This window comes from Loxodonta africana, chromosome 1, assembly GCF_030014295.1.
Source record: "Loxodonta africana isolate mLoxAfr1 chromosome 1, mLoxAfr1.hap2, whole genome shotgun sequence".
Taxonomy (NCBI): domain Eukaryota; kingdom Metazoa; phylum Chordata; class Mammalia; order Proboscidea; family Elephantidae; genus Loxodonta; species Loxodonta africana.
The window spans coordinates 213,209,698-213,225,574 of record NC_087342.1 but is presented as its reverse complement, the minus strand read 5'-3'; the positions used below and the strand labels follow the sequence as shown (position 1 = coordinate 213,225,574).

At 39.2% G+C, this 15,877-nt stretch overlaps 1 protein-coding gene across 14 annotated transcripts in view; it reads right to left on the bottom strand.

The window, feature by feature from the left end:
• The window catches only part of UTRN (utrophin), a 616,684-nt gene that overhangs the window by 381,694 nt on the left and 219,113 nt on the right, over positions 1-15,877 (bottom strand). For 11 of the 14 annotated variants that reach the window (XR_010323082.1, XM_064291826.1, XM_023551169.2 and 8 more), the window contains 4 exons: positions 11,972-12,106; positions 10,046-10,195; positions 3,554-3,715; positions 2,516-2,644 (listed from right to left, as the gene is read on the bottom strand). Coding sequence is in view for 13 of the 14 variants with exons in the window: in XM_064291826.1 (XP_064147896.1) it covers positions 2,516-2,644; positions 3,554-3,715; positions 10,046-10,195; positions 11,972-12,106 (576 nt within the window). In the remaining variant the exon portion in view is untranslated. Of the gene's footprint in view, positions 1-2,515; positions 2,645-3,553; positions 3,716-8,726; positions 8,861-9,212; positions 9,295-10,045; positions 10,196-11,971; positions 12,107-15,877 lie in introns of those variants that run through there. The other 3 variants (XM_064291841.1, XM_064291831.1, XM_064291830.1) reach the window with 3 other exon arrangements.

Here is a 15,877-nt window from a genome sequence, read left to right as displayed (position 1 = left end):
ATGACCTCACTTATATACAAAGACAAAAAAAGGCAAATGTACAGAGACCAACGTTTATTAGTGGTTACCAAGGGCACGAAGGAGAGGAAACTGGGGGGTTAAAGGTAATGCAAATATTCCATTGATTAAGGGTAGGTTATACTGCTGATTATTATAATTGTGTTCTATAGGTAAGTTGTACAACTGTAAAAAGCTGAATTGGCAAAAGTTGTGTGATAAGATATATTTACAACAACAACAAAAAAAAAAAAAACAAGAGTAACACTGTCTTACTTATCTAGCACCGCTATAACAGAAATACCAAAAGTAGATGGCTTTAGCAAAGAGAAATTTATTCTCTCACAGTCTAGGAGGCCGGAAGTCTGGGTGGCAGCTCTAGGGAAAGGCTTTGTCTCTCTGTCAGTTCTGGGGAAAGTCCTTGTCATCAATCTTTCCCCATCAAGGAGCTTCTCAGTGCAGGGACCAAGAGTCCACAGGACATGCTATTCTCCTGGCTATTGTTTCTTGGTGGTCTGAGGTCTCCCATCTCTCTGCTCGCTTCTCTCTTTTATATCTCAAAAGATATTGACTTAAAATACAACCCAATCTTGCAGATTGAGTCCTTCCTCGTTAATATAGCTGTCTCTAACCCTGCCTCATTAACATCAGGGAGGTAGGATTTACAACACAGGAAAATCACTTCAGATCACAAAATGGTGAACAATCACACAATACTGAGAATCATAGCCTAGCCAAGATGACACATATTTTGGGGGGACATAATTCAATCCATGACAGAAATGAATCACAACCTCTTCAAACCTGAGACCAGAAGAACTAGATGGTGTCCACTACCACCACCACCAACCATTCTAACCAGGGACAAAATAGAAGGTCCCAATAGAAAGAGAGAAAAATGAAGAACAAAACTCAAATTCCTAAAAAAGGCCAGATCTACTGGACTGATATAGACTATAAGAACCTTGAGACTATAGCCCTAAGATACCCTTTGAACCTGTAATTGAAGCTATTTCTGCAGGTCACTTTTCAGCCCAATAACAGATTGGATTAGAAAATAAACACTATCAGTCATGAGTAATGTGCTCCCTTAAACAACTACATGAGACCAAAAGGTCAATAGTCACCCAAAAGCAAAGATGAGATAGCAACGAGGGGAAGGGAAGCCAGATCAATGAAACAGAATGGATATAATGAGAATGCTGACACACTGTAAACATTGTAACCAATGGCATGGAACAATGTGTATAATTTGTTAAAGGGGAACCTAATGTGCTGTGTAAATTTTCACCTAAAACACAATACAATATTATTTAAAATAACAAGGAAAAAAAAAAAAAAGTAGCTGCTCAGACTGCTTATGTACAACCAAACACCTCATGGGATTTGGTTCCTTGGTTTGGAGGTTTAGGATCATGGTTTTATGGGACATTCCAGTTAACTGGCCCAATAACATGTTTAATTCTACCTCCTCATTCACTGCCTAATGCCGGGGGTCTTAAAAGCTTGCAAGCAGTCATTCAAGGCACAACAATTGGTCTCCACTCACCTGGAGCAAGAAAGAAGGAGAGTCAGGAATAGGAGGATATGAAATGTATAACTACCTCCATGAATAACTGCATCCTTTGCCATGAGACCAGAAGAAGTGGATGGTGCCCAGCTACCATTACTGAACATTTTGACCAAAATTCTATAGAAGAATTTTGATAAAAGGGGGGAAATGCAGAATAGAATTGCAAATTCTTATGAAATCCAGCCTTCCTGGAGGTATGGAGGCTAGATAAACCCCTGAATCTATTGCCCTGAGATAATCTTTGAACCTTAAACCAAAAACATCCCCTGAAGTCTTCTTAAAACCAAATAATAGTTTAACCTAACTAGTAAAGAACGTCTGCCTTGAGCATTACACTGTTTTAAGAACTGTCTACAGGGAATCAAAGTGATGACAGCAACTTGACAGATTAGATAGGAACCTTAGGGGGCAGTGAACTTACGTTAATGGGGGAGGCACAACTCAGAAAAGGAGAGCAGGAATGGTTTACAGCTCAAAGAATGTAATCAATAACACTAAACGGTATGTGTAGGAACTGTTGAATTGGTGTATATTTTGATGTATATATTCTCAACAACAACAAAAAAATAAATAAAAGAGAGAGAGAGAGAGGTTACAGCCAAGAAAACCCTATGGAGCAATTTTACTCTGCCCTATAGGTTCACTATGCATCAAAATCGACTCGATAGCACCCAACAACATGTAAAACTAACTTCTAAATCTATCATGTTCTCTTTCTCTCTCTCTGTTTCTCCCATCTCAACAATAAAAATCAGATATAATATTTTTGTGTGCATGCAGCAATCTGTTTCTGGGCCCTGGGATACAACGAGCCTTTAACATTACTCCCATACTAGTGCTTACATTACAACGAATACCAAAGACACCCAAGTAATCAACTCTTTCTAAGCTTCTTTCTATGCTCGACATATTGACAAGTACAAGGCAGCCGCTCTGCCTCTTCACCTGAAGCACATCCATCTGAGAGCCTCCTCTAGCAGTCCTGCCGTCTGGGGAGGTCGAGGGCTGAGAGCGCGTGTTTCTTCTCAGCTCTTCTAGAGTTAGTTCATGGGCTGAGATCTCTGCTTGGATTTTCTGACAAAGAGATTAGAAAGAGGAGAGAATGTCTTTTGAAGGTATATTAGAAAAAAATGAAATAAAAGTTCCATATAGCCACACAATAATTAAAATATTCCAAACTTGATATCATCAGGAAAGCCCAATTGCTAGAAAAGGACATCATGTTCGGTAAAGTGGAGGGTCAGTGAAAATGATGGAAAATGTCAAGGGGATGGACTGACACGACAGCCTCAATAATGGGCTCAGGCATATCAAAGACCACGGAGATGGCACAGGACCAGGCAATGTTTCCCTCTGTTCTACATGAGATCACCATGAGCCAGAGCCAACTCAATGGCAACTAATGGCAATAAGCTTTAATGGAGTCCTGGCTGGTGCAAATGGTTAACGTGCTTAGCTATTAACACAAAGTCTGGAGGTACGACTCTGCCCCAGGTGGCCTTGGAAGAAAGCCCTGACGATCTACTTCTGAAATATCAGCCACTGAAAACTCAGTGGAGCACCCAGCTCCACCCTCAAACACCTGGGGTCTCCATGAGCTGGAATGACTCAAAGGCAACTGGCATTTTTTTTTTTAGAAGCTTCAAAGGGTTCACAGCATAATAATAAGGGGCACACCATATCAGGCTACTGTGTACAAAGCACATTCTAAGGTCTTTGTGTTCACCATTTTTTAATGCTCATAACTGATCTATAAAGAAAAAAGCTGTTCCACAACCATAGATAAAGCATCAATAACTTAGAGAACTGGGCTATTTGCAAGAGAGCAAGAGGACTCCAAAACCCATGTGCTGCCCTGTAAATAAGGTCAATATTTCTCACTAACTTTAGCTTTGGATGGCAGGATGGGCTCGCTTGAAGTGAGGAAGTCGTTACATACGTTCCCTTTATGACACAAAAGCCCTCACAAATCCCGGCCGATACCTGTGCTTCCTGTGGAACTTGGAAGGCGTCTATCCTATCAGTCAAGTAAGTGGTGAGCTGCTTGTCCAGTTCTGCTAAGCTCTCCTGCAAGACCTGAAGCATGTGGTCAGTTTCCCGCAGGACCTGCAGTTGCTTTTCCAAGGAAATCTGCTTGCTCTCTGCCTACACAAGGGAAAAATTTAATCGTTAGTTGATTAGCAAAAATATAAATGGCTTAATATAAGAAAACCCTTATGCTCTGGTCATCGTGAAAAGAAACATGCTATAAGAGCACTACTTCAGGACTTCGACTTTCTTCATAAATAAATAATAACTAGCAATGGTAACAGTGAAAATGACCTTCTAGTATCTTATGTGTCTTGTAGTAAGTTACTAATTCTTACTTTTTTCGATACACAATGACAAAATATCAAAATGTAAGATTTCCTACATAACATACTAAATAAAGGATAAAAATGTGCTATAAATCTAAGTAGATAATTCTATCAAAAAGAATACAAAATATTAACAGGAATGTCTATCAACCTACACATCCACGGTGAACTGCTTTTTGACAAGGGTGCTAAGACCATTCGATGGGAAAAGAAGAATCTCTTCAATAAATGGTGTTGGGAAAATTGGATTTCTACATGCAGAAAAATGAAGGAGGGCCTATGACTCACACAATACACAAAAACAAATTTACAGTGGACGAAGGACCTAAATGTGCATAATAAAACCACAAAGTACTTAGAAGAAAACACAGGGGCAACGCTGTCAGGCCTAGCTTTTAACAAGGGATTACGTACTACAATTTAAAAAACACAAACAGCAGAAGACAAAATAAATAAATGGGACCTTATAAAAATTAAAAACTTTTTCATCAAAAGTATTTACAAAAAATAAAAAGAAAAGCTACTGATTGGGAGAGTATCATTGGAAAGCATATATTTGATCAGAATTTAATAACAAAATGTATATGAAACTTTGACAACAACAAAAAGACAAATAACCCAATTAAAAAACAGGCAACTGAACTTTAATAGACATTTCACCAGAGAGGACATTAAAATGTCCACCAGACAGATGAAAAGATGCTCAGCATCATTAGCCATCACAGAGAGGCAAAACAAAACCACAATAACATTTCACCTTCACTAGGATGGCTAAGATTAAACAAAAAAAGCAGAAAATAACAAATGTTAGTGAGGATGTGGGGAAATTGGAACCTTTACCCACTGCTGGTGGGAATGCAAAATGTTACATAGCCCTTGTGGAAAACAGTCTGGCAGTTTCTCAAAAAACTAAAAATAGAATTACCATGTGTTGTTGTTGTTAGGTGCCATCGATTCAGTTCCAACTCATAGTAGCCCTAGACACAATGGATCAAAACACTGCCCGGTCCTGCACCATGCCCATTGTTACAAACACCGTGTCCAACCATCCCATTGAGAGTCTTCCTCATTTTTGCTGATTCTTTACATTACCAAGCATGATGTCCTTCTCCAGGGACTGGCCCCTCCTGATAACATGTCCAAAGTATATGAGATGAAGTCTCTACAGCCTCACTTCTAAAGAGCATTCTGGCTGTACTTCTTCCAAGACAGATTCGTTTATTTCAGCAGTCCATAGTATATTCAACATTTTTTGCCAATCTGATAATTCAAGGTGTCAATTCTTCCTTGGTCTTCCTTATTCATTGACCAGCCTTCTCATGCATATGAGGCAATTGAAAACACCAAGGCTTGGGTCAGGTGCACCTTAGTCCTTAAAGTGATATCTTTGCTTTGTAACACTTTAAAGAGATCTTTTGCAGCAGATTTGCCCAATGCAATGTGTCCTTTGATTTCTTGACTGCTGCTTCCATAGGTGTTGACTGTGGATCCAAATAAAATGAAATCCTTAACAACTTCAATCTTTTCTTCATTTATCATGATGTTGCTTATTCGTCCAGTTGTGGGGATTTTTATTTTCTTTATATTGAGGTGTAATCTATACTGAATGGAAACCCTGGTGGCGTAGCAGTTAAGTGCTATGGCTGCTAACCAAAGGGTCAGCAGTTCAAATCCACCAGGTGCTCCTTGGAAACTCTATGGGGCAGTTCTACTCTGTCCTATTGGGTCGCTATGAGTCGGAATCGACTCGACGGCACTGGATCTGGGGTAATCTATACTGAAGGCCATAGTATTTGATCTTCATCAGTCAGTGCTTCAAGTCCTCTTCCCTTTCAGCAAATAAGGTTGTCTCATCTGCATAATGGAAGTTATTAATGATTCTTCCTCCAATCCTGATGCCCCATTCTTCTTCATTTAGTCCAGCTTCTTGGATTATCTACTCAGCATACAGATTGAATAGGTATGGTAAAAGGATACAACCCTGGTGAACGCCTTTCCTGACTTTAAAGCATGCAGTATCCCCTTGTTCTCTTCAAACGACTGCCCTTTGATCTATGTATAGGTTCCTCACGAGCACAATTAAGTGTTCTGGGATTCCCGTTCTTTGTAATATTATCCGTAATTTGTTATGATCCACACAGTTGAATGTCTTAGCATAGTCAGTAAAACACAGTTAAACATCTTTCTGGTATTCTCTGCTTTCAACCAGGATCCATCTGACATCAGCAATGATATCCCTCACTCCACATCTTCTTTTGAATGCAGCTCGAATTTCTGGCAGTTCTCTGTCAATGTACTGCTGCAATCACTTTTGAATGATCCTCAGCAAAATTTTACTTGTATGTGATATTAAAGATATTGTTCCATAATTTCTGCATTTGGTTGGATCACCTTTCTTTGGAATGGGCACAAATATGGATCTCTTCCAGTCAGTTGGCCAGGTAGCTGTCTGCCAAATTTCTTGGCATAGGCAAGTGAGCACTTCAGGCATTGCAACCATTTGTTAAAACATCTCAGTTGGTATTCTGTCAATTCCTGGATCCGTTTTTCACCAATATCTTTAGTGCAGCTTGGACTTCTTCCTTCAGAACCGCTGGTTCTTGGTCATATGCTACCTCCTGAAATGTCTGAATATTGGCCAATTCTTTTTGGTACAATGACTCCGTGTATTGTTTCCATCTTCTTTTGATGCTTCCTATATCGTTTAATATTTTCCCCATAGACTCCTTCAATATTGCAACTCAAGGCATGAATTTTTTCTTCAGTTCTTTCAGCTTGAGAAAAGTCAAACATGTTCTTCCCTTTTGGTTTTCCAACTCCAGGTCTTCACGCATGTCATTATAATCCTTTACTTTGTCTTCTCAAGCCATCCAGAATTACCATATAACCCAGAAATTCTACTCCTAGTCTTTCACCAAAAAACTTGAAAGCAGAGACTCAAACAGATTTGTATAACAATGTTCACCGCAGCACTGTTCACAATAGCCAAAATGTGGAAACAACCTAAATGCCCATCAACAGGTGAATGGACAAAAAAGAATGTGGTGCATACATACAGCGGAATACCACTCACCCAGTAGCAGAAATGATGTCTTGATACCTGCTACAGTACGGATAGAGGTTGAAGACATTATGATGAGCAAAATAAGCCAATCACAAAGGACAAATATTGTATGACCTCAGTTATAAAAAAAAAAAAAAAAAGACAAGTAAAGGCAAATGTACACAGAAACCAAAATTGATTAATGGTTACCAGGACAGGAGGGAAGGGGGAAAAGGGATTAACAGTCATGGAAAAATCATATTGATTAAGGGTAGGGTTGCACAGTGGACTATTATGATTACTACCAATAAGTTGTAAAAAAAAAAAAAATTTTTTTTGCACACCTGTAAAAAGCTGAATTGGCAAAGGTTGTGTGACAGCTGTATTTACAACAAAGACCCAAAAAAAAACGAGTAGATGCTAAGGCTGCTTATGTACAATCAAATACCTCACAGGTTTTGGTCCCTTGGTTTGGAGGTTTAGGGTCATAGTTTCATGAGACATTCCAGTTAATTGGCCTAATAATGTGTTCGGTGCTTCTGTTCTACTTGCTACTCCCTTGAGTAGTGCCTTGGGTCTTAAAAGCTTGTAAGTTGCCAACCAAGCCACAACAATTGGTCTCTATTCATCTGGAGCAACAGAGGAAGAAGGAGAGTCACGAATAGGAGGAGGACATAGACGCAGAATGTGTGGCTAATTGCCTCCATGAACAACTGCCTCCTTTGCCATGAGACCGGAAGAACTGGATGGTGCCCAGCTACCATTACTGAACATATTGAACAAAGATTCCATAGAACCCTGATATCAAAGACAGGAAAACACACCAGAGAAAAAGAAAACTACAGACCAATATCCCTCATGAACACAGATATAAAAATTTTCAACAAAATTCTAGCCAATAGAATTCAACAGCTTATTAAAAAAATAATAATACATCATGACCAAGTGGGATTCATACCAGGTATGCAAGGATGGTGCAATACTATAAAATCAATCAACGTAATTCACCACATAAATAAAAAGAAAAAAAAGAGTCACATGATCATTTCAATCGATACAGAAAAGGTGGCACAGTGGATAAAAGCCATGGTGAGCTATGGCTGCTAGCCAAAAGGTCAGTGGTTAGAATCCACCAGCCGCTCCTTGGAAACCCTATGGGGTAGTTCCACTCTGTCCTATAGGGCTGCTATGAGTCAGAATCGACTCGATGGCAAAAGGTTTATATGTTAAAAAAAAAAAGACCTGAAGAGTTACAGCTCATAGAGGGGGAAAAAAAAAGATTCCATAGAAGAATCCTGATCAAAAAGGGGAAAATATAGAACAGAATTTCAAATTCCCATTGAATCCAGACTTTCTGGAGCCATGGAAGCTGAATGAACACTGAAACTACTGCCCTGAGATAATCTTTAAACCTGAAACCAAAAATATCCCATGTCTTAAACGCTAGCAAGCAGCCATCTAAGATGCATCAATTGGTCTCAACCCACCTGGATCAAAGGAGAATGAAGAACACCAAGGACACAAGGTGATTACGAGCCCAAGAGACAGAAAGGGCCACATGAACCAGAGACTACATCATTCTGAGATCAGAAGAACTAGATGGTGCCTGGCTACAACCGATGACTGCCCTGACAGGGAACACAACAGAGAACCCCCGAGGGAGCAGGAGAGCAGTGGGATGCAGACCCCAAATTCTCATAAGACCACACTTAATGGTCTGAGACTAAAAGGACCCTGGTGGTCACGGCCCCCAGACCTTCTGTTGGCCCAGGACAGGAACCAATCTCTTCAGACATGGATTGGACTGGACAATGGGTTGGAGAAGGATGCTGGTGAGGAGTGAGCTTCTTGGATCAGGTGGACACTTCAGACTATGTTGGCATCTCCTGCCTGGAGGGGAGATGAGAGGGTGGAGGGGGTTAGAAGCTGGCAAAATGGACACGAAAAGAGAGAGTGGAGGGAGAGAGCGGGCTGTCTCATTAGGGGGAGAATAATTGGGAGTATGTAGCAAGGTGTATACGGGTTTTTGTGTGAGAGACAGACTTGATTTGTGAAATTTCACTTAAAGCCCAATAATAATTAAAAAAAAAAAAAAAATCCCCTGAAGTCAACTTAAAACCAAACAATATTTTAGCTTAACTAGTAAAAAAGGTCTGCCTTGAAGACTATGCTTCTTTTAAGAACTATCTACATGGGATCAAAGTGACACCAGCAACTTGAAAGATTACAAAGGAGTACCAACTCAGAAAAGGAAGGTGAAAATGGCTGAACAACTGGAAGAACGTAACCAATGTCACCAAAGGGTACATGCAGAAACTCGAGTCGATATATGTTTTGCTGTGTATATTCTCAACAACAAAATACATGAAATCTAGAAAATAAAAAAAAAAATGTCTATCAATAGAACATCTATAGATATCCGAATCTCTTCTACTCCAAAGTCTAAAACAAGTTCTACAGGTGCACATGTGTGTCGAACCACGATTGCTGCATATTGGATTAAGCTTGATGCTATTCGTGACCTAAACATCGACCGTTACCATTTAATATGTGTAAGAAAGCTTCTACTATCCACCCAGCTCTCTTAAAAAACAACAGCCTCCTTACTCTAATTCCCGACATCAACATGTATGTTATGGTGCATCCTCGGTATGTGGCTAAGAGATTGTGACCCTTCAGAGTAGCCTATGTCAAACTCTGATGGCCCTACTATTTATCAGGCAAATGTGAGTCACCATTATTATATACAGTTAGATAATAATTACTGTTATACAAGATGTATTATATATTGCAAACATAAATACATTTACATATTATATAATAAAAATAATATATGCCATTATTATATACATGATCCTAAGTAGAAATTAAATAGTTTACAAGTAGAAACTCTCTCAAAGATAGATTTTCTTTTTAACCATCAAGTTCTGCCTGCCTTACAAATGTTGTGTCAATTCTTCCCCATCTAGTACTTCAATGCCTCCATCAGTGTTGGCCACCAACTTTTACCCTTTCTTGGGGTCAGCCCCATATCATCAATACCCAATCAACACTCAAGCACATCCCGATTCTTACCAAGTGGCTCAGTTCTTCATATCGGCTATTAAACATCTCCAATTTCTCACTGATTATGTCATCAAGAATCCCTCCATCAATCAGAGTCTGGCCAAGTTCCCGAATCTGGGTGCGGTTATCTGCTGGGTGGCGCAAAACGGATTCCAGAGACTGGACAGGGAAGGAAAAAAAATAGTGCGTTTACAGAGGCAAAATGTGTCAAGGACCCTAAAAATGCCCATATTATTTTAATCAAGTATTTCAATTTTCTAGAAATCTATAGTAGGGAATGAGATCAGAAATTAGGTGAATGATTAATTCATAAAAATTTTCAAGATGGTGTCAATAAATGCACAAAGCACAGAACCATAATACAGAAGATGATATAATATAAAACCCAAAAAATAATCATTATTAATTATATAAAGAAATGCTCATATGATGCAAAGTTTAAATGCAGAATACACTATTATGTGAGCAAAATTATCTCAACTGTTATTAATTATAACACTTAAAATAGGTTCTTATTTTTCTACAGCATATACAGAGTGCTCGGCATTGTTTTACATTCACAGTTTTTATATACATAAATCTAATTAACCAATATGGGCTACATATTATTCCCATTGTATAAATGGGGATATTAAAGCCCAGAGAGATTAGCTGGCACAAGCACACACAGTCTGCAAAAAAATCTAGATTCCAACACAGATCTTTGTGACACCAAAACCCTTGAACCAATTGCTTTAATGAATCATCCTTCAGTGTGCATACTTTAAAAAAATAATAATTAGGAAGAAATATATCAAAGTGTTTAAAAATTTATCTTAGAGTTCATTTTATAATTTTCTCTAGTTTCCTTATTTCTAGAATGTGCAAATATTAACTCTCATATTAGGGAAATATAAGGTTTTTTTTTTAATCTAAGCTTTATATATTTTTATTGTCACAATCTCTTATTCTGATATATTTGAGAAGTGACGCAGACCTTCTGCCAGCAAACCATCCCACTCCTGAAATTTAGACACCACATCTGACTTATTAAACCAATTCCCACTGAGTCAATTCCAACTCATGGTGACCCCGTATGTATCAGAGCAGAACTATGCTCCATGGGGTTTTCACTGGCTGAATTTTTTGGCAAGAGATTGTCAGGTATTTCTTCCATGGCCTTTCAGTTAGCAGCGAGCACACAAACCATTCACACCACCCAGTGACTCTCATTTGACGTATTACTGACCTTCAAACCAGTCACCCACCCAGCTACCACATCATGTCACTGCATCTTTATATGCGAATCTACCCACTTCCTCTTTTTCTGTTTTTAGAGAAAATCTACCCTCATTACATTTTAATTAATGTAAGAAACAGCTGTTATGTTATCATGAACTACACATTGTGCTGCTAACTAAGGAACAAAGAAGAATCAGGTCCATTTCTTATCCTCAGGGAGCTCATAGGTCAGGCCTAGTGACCAGCTCCTCTGATAGGATGACACAAATACTACTAACCCCAGCCTATACTCAACCGTTGACATTTGAAGGTAATAGACCAGGAGTCATTGTAAACATAGTTATTGCTATGTTTAACCAGCAAAAATACATTTACTAAGAAAAATATAATAGGTGCCCTAATAAGATAAGGCAGAGCTGTATCCAGGGATGGATAAAAATGAACTGGAAAATCATCAGAGTGCTTTACCATATCTAAGATGTACTACTGGTCAAATAGCTAGCCCTCTCCTAAGGCTGATTTAGTAGGTCATCGACAACCTAAATATACATGATTATAGAAGTACTTCAAGCTACAGAAGAACAAACAAGTCGCACTGAAAACGACTAAGGGAGCAAATATGTTTGTCCGTGTAAAGCATTATGTTCCTCGTTGCAATTCGCATTTGGCTTCATTGCAACAAAAAGAAATGCCACCAAGAACTCAGTTTCCGACCTCAAGGGCTTCATTGACAGCCTCTGCTTTCTCGGGCAGAGCTTCTGTGCTCTTTAACCGCTCTTCCAAAGTGTTTAACCAGGTGGTTTCCAGGTCCAGATAATGAAGCAGTTCAATCCAACAAGACCACACCTCCTGAAATGGGTCATGAGAAATTTAAACGAGACAAGAAGCCATTACAGCTCTAATGCTACACAGTCTCTCTAATCAATAATAATTTCATTTACATGTGAGAATATGTGGGAATTTAGAAGCTGGTGAAGTCAGGGCTTGAGAAAAATGAAACAAAATGGAGTTATTCATTAATCATGTTAGTCCAACTGCAGGGGGCAGAGGGGAGGCAAAGAGGAACGGCCAAGAGGCTACCTCACTCTTCACACTAAAATAAATCCCAAGAAACAGATTTAAATGTCAAAAATAAACTATGCAATTAGAAGAAGAAAATAGGAGGGAAATATTATCATCTGTTTTTTAAATGCTGAAAAGTACAGAAAAGTAAAAATGACTCATACTTGCAATACTTTTTAACAATTATATAGGAAACTGAAATCTCCTGGGACCCACTCTACTCCAACTCGAGCTAATCAATGTAAACAAATTTGCTGTGTTGACTTCCCAACTTATTTCTTAAGCACATGGATATGTCTGTATATGAATAAAGCCACGTTTTAACCAAAGTGGATTATCCTACACTCACTGTGTTAGCTGTAATCCATTATTCCCCACTCCTACCGTTTCCATGGGGTGGGGACATAAATTTATACTTTACTTCCTAGAGGCAAAATTAAGGGATGAACACTTCTACTTCTCTCCACCTCCTTACCCCGAATAGGAGGAACCTATTTGATTAGTGAATTTTGAAGAACTCAACTAGGACATCCTGGGTTTGTTATCTTTAGGATTTGCTGACTGAGAGAAGGCACTTTATAGCCTGTGCTCCATATAAGTTATGCTTACGAGACCAAAAACCAAACCCATTGCCATCGAGTCGATTCCAACTCATAGCGACCCTATAGGACAGAGCAGAACTTCCCCACAGGGTTTCCAAGGAGCACCTGGTAGATTCAAATTGCCCACCTTTTGGTTAGCAGCTAAACTCTTAACCACTGTACCACCAGGGTACCCACCAGACCAAAGGCAGGCAAATTTTTCTATAACGACCCAGGTAGTAAATAGTTTAGGTTTTATGGGCCACAACCAGTGTCTCTCACAGATTCTTCTGTGTATTTTAGGGTTTTTTTTTTTTTTTTTTTAACAACCTTTTAAAAATATGAAAACCATCCTTGGTTCATGGGCATAAAGAAAACCAGGCTGAGCCAGATTTGATCCTTGGGGTGTAGTTTCCTAACCTGGCTCTAACTAAAAGAGAAAAGAGGGTGGTTTCTGTACTCACAAATTTGTACAAGCAGAAAGCAGACTGAGAAATCTACTCGGCTGTAAGCACAGCCCCATTTCTTATCAGAAAGGAAGGATGACCCACAGAGAACCCATCCCAAACAGCAGAAGTGGACCCTAATCAAGCAAGAGCAAGGGGCCCTGACTAACAGTGTGTCATGGGTTGAATTATGTCCCCCAAAAATTGTGTATTAACTTAGGTAGGCCATGATTCCTGGTATTCTGTGGTTGTCCTCCATTTTGTGATTGTAATTTTATGTTGAGAGGATTAGGGTGGGATTGTAACACCATCCTTACTTAGATCCAACCTAAAGGGAGTTTCCCTGGGATGTGGCCTGCACCACCTTTTATCTCTCAAGAGATAAAAGGAAAGGAAGCAAGCAGAGAGTTGGGAGCCTCGCAGCACCAGGAGCAGAGTGCATCCTTTGGACTCGGGGCTCCTGCGACTGAGAAGTTCCTCGAACAGGGGAAGATTGAGGACAAGGACCTTCCTCCAGAGCCAACAGAGAAAGCCTTCCTCTGGGGCTGACACCCTGAATTTGGACTTGTAACCTACTAGACCGTGAGAATATAAATTTCTCTTTGTTATAGCCATCCACTTGTTGTATTTCTGTTATAGCAGTACTAGACAACTAAGACAAGGTGCTTGGCAAGACTTCAGAATTACCATGGACCAACCAAAAAAAAAAAAAAAACACTGCCATCAAGTCGATTCCAACTCATAGAGATCCTATAGGACAGAGCAGAACTGTCCCATAGGGTTTCCAAGAAGTGGCTGGTGGATTTGAACTGCCATCTTTTTGGCTAGCAGCAAAATGCTTAACCAGTGCACAACCAGGGCTCCTACTATGGACCAGGAACTGCTATTTACCCTGTACTCCCTGGCCTTTTCTAAATGCAGTGTGTGCTGAAGTTTCCTGTTCCTGTCTCACTACCGTATGTTAGGAATATGGGGCACAAATAACTTGTCTTTTTTAGTGCCCAGGTCTCTGAATCAAGACGTGCTATGCTCAAACACCTACACCTGAAGAAACCGTTCCAAGGAACTACATGTGCATTTGGCTCTGATAGAGATAACAAGGTACTAGATTTCCAGCCCAATGCTGTATTGGCTGAGACTTTGCAAGCCCCTGGGGGAGTGTGAGTGCATTGCCATGTGGGAGGAATGTAAATAATTTGTGGCCAGAGAGTGAGATATGGCGGATTAAAGATGGCCCCAAGCTCTTTGCCACTATCCCCATCAAGAGGTAAAGTCATTTTCTCCTCTCTCACAATCTGGGTTGGTTTTGTGACTTGCTTGAACCAAAAGAATGCTAGAGATGACACTTTGCCAAATTTCAGACCTTTAAAAGAACAGGCAGCTGAGCTAAATCAACAGACTGGCTCATAAAATAAAGAATACCTCCTTCAAGTACTGCATGCCTTTAAAAAATCATCTAAATGAGACCAAATGGTCAGCAGTTACTCTAAAGCAAAGATAAAAGGGTAATGAGACAGGGAAACCAGATTACTATAGTACTGGAAACAAAACATCAGAATGGAATTAATGAGAATGTTGACACATTGTGAAAAGTGTAACCAAAGTCACTGAATAATTTGTGTAGTAATTGTTAAATGGGAACCTAAATTGCTGTGTAAACTCTCACTGACAACACAATATTTAAAAAAAAAAAAGAATAGGCAGCTTCTGCTTTCTCCCTCTTAAAAACCGGCTGCTATAGAAAAATAAGCAGTAAAGAAAAGAGGCCACATGGAGAGAGAGGTTAGAAGATGAGACACCATCATGAATGTCCCAGCTGAGCTCCCAGTTTGATACAGCTACATAAGTGATCTATACTTCTACCACATGGAACAGGAGAGCCACCCAGCTGAGCCAAATCAACCCACATAATCACAAGAAATAATTCATTGTTTCCACAAGCCATGAGATAACTTTGGTGGTGGTTTGTTAACTAGCAAGAGTAACTGAAACATAAGTATATATAGTAAAAATATATAGACATTAATGGAAAGAACATACACCAATTTCTGGATAATGGTTACCTCAAGGCAGGGATACAGAGGAGGAATAAGATGAAATGATGGAATCAGGTTCTATAACACTAATCTATTTTATTTTTTAAAAACTGGATAAAATGTTAACAACAGTTACATCTAGGGGATGAGTATACTCTCCTATAAATTCAAAATGTTTGAGGTTAAAAGTACTTTAAAGGAATCTAGAAATAATCAACATGATAAAATTAGTCTCTTCCTAATTTAGAAATTTGGGCTGTTTCTTCCCAAGGTCTTTCGGTAACCCCTAAGATAATTTCACGAGCGTTTCCATATTTAAACCTAGTTTATCTTCTTTCAAAGACAAGGCCTCATCTCTCTTCTCTGTATCATTTTTTTTTTTACACTTTTCCTATTTTTCTGTCAAAGAAATTCTCTCCAAATAATTATAAATTCCAACAGTAATTTTCAAAGCAATTTCAAACCCTCAAAATACTTATTTCATTCTGCATTCTA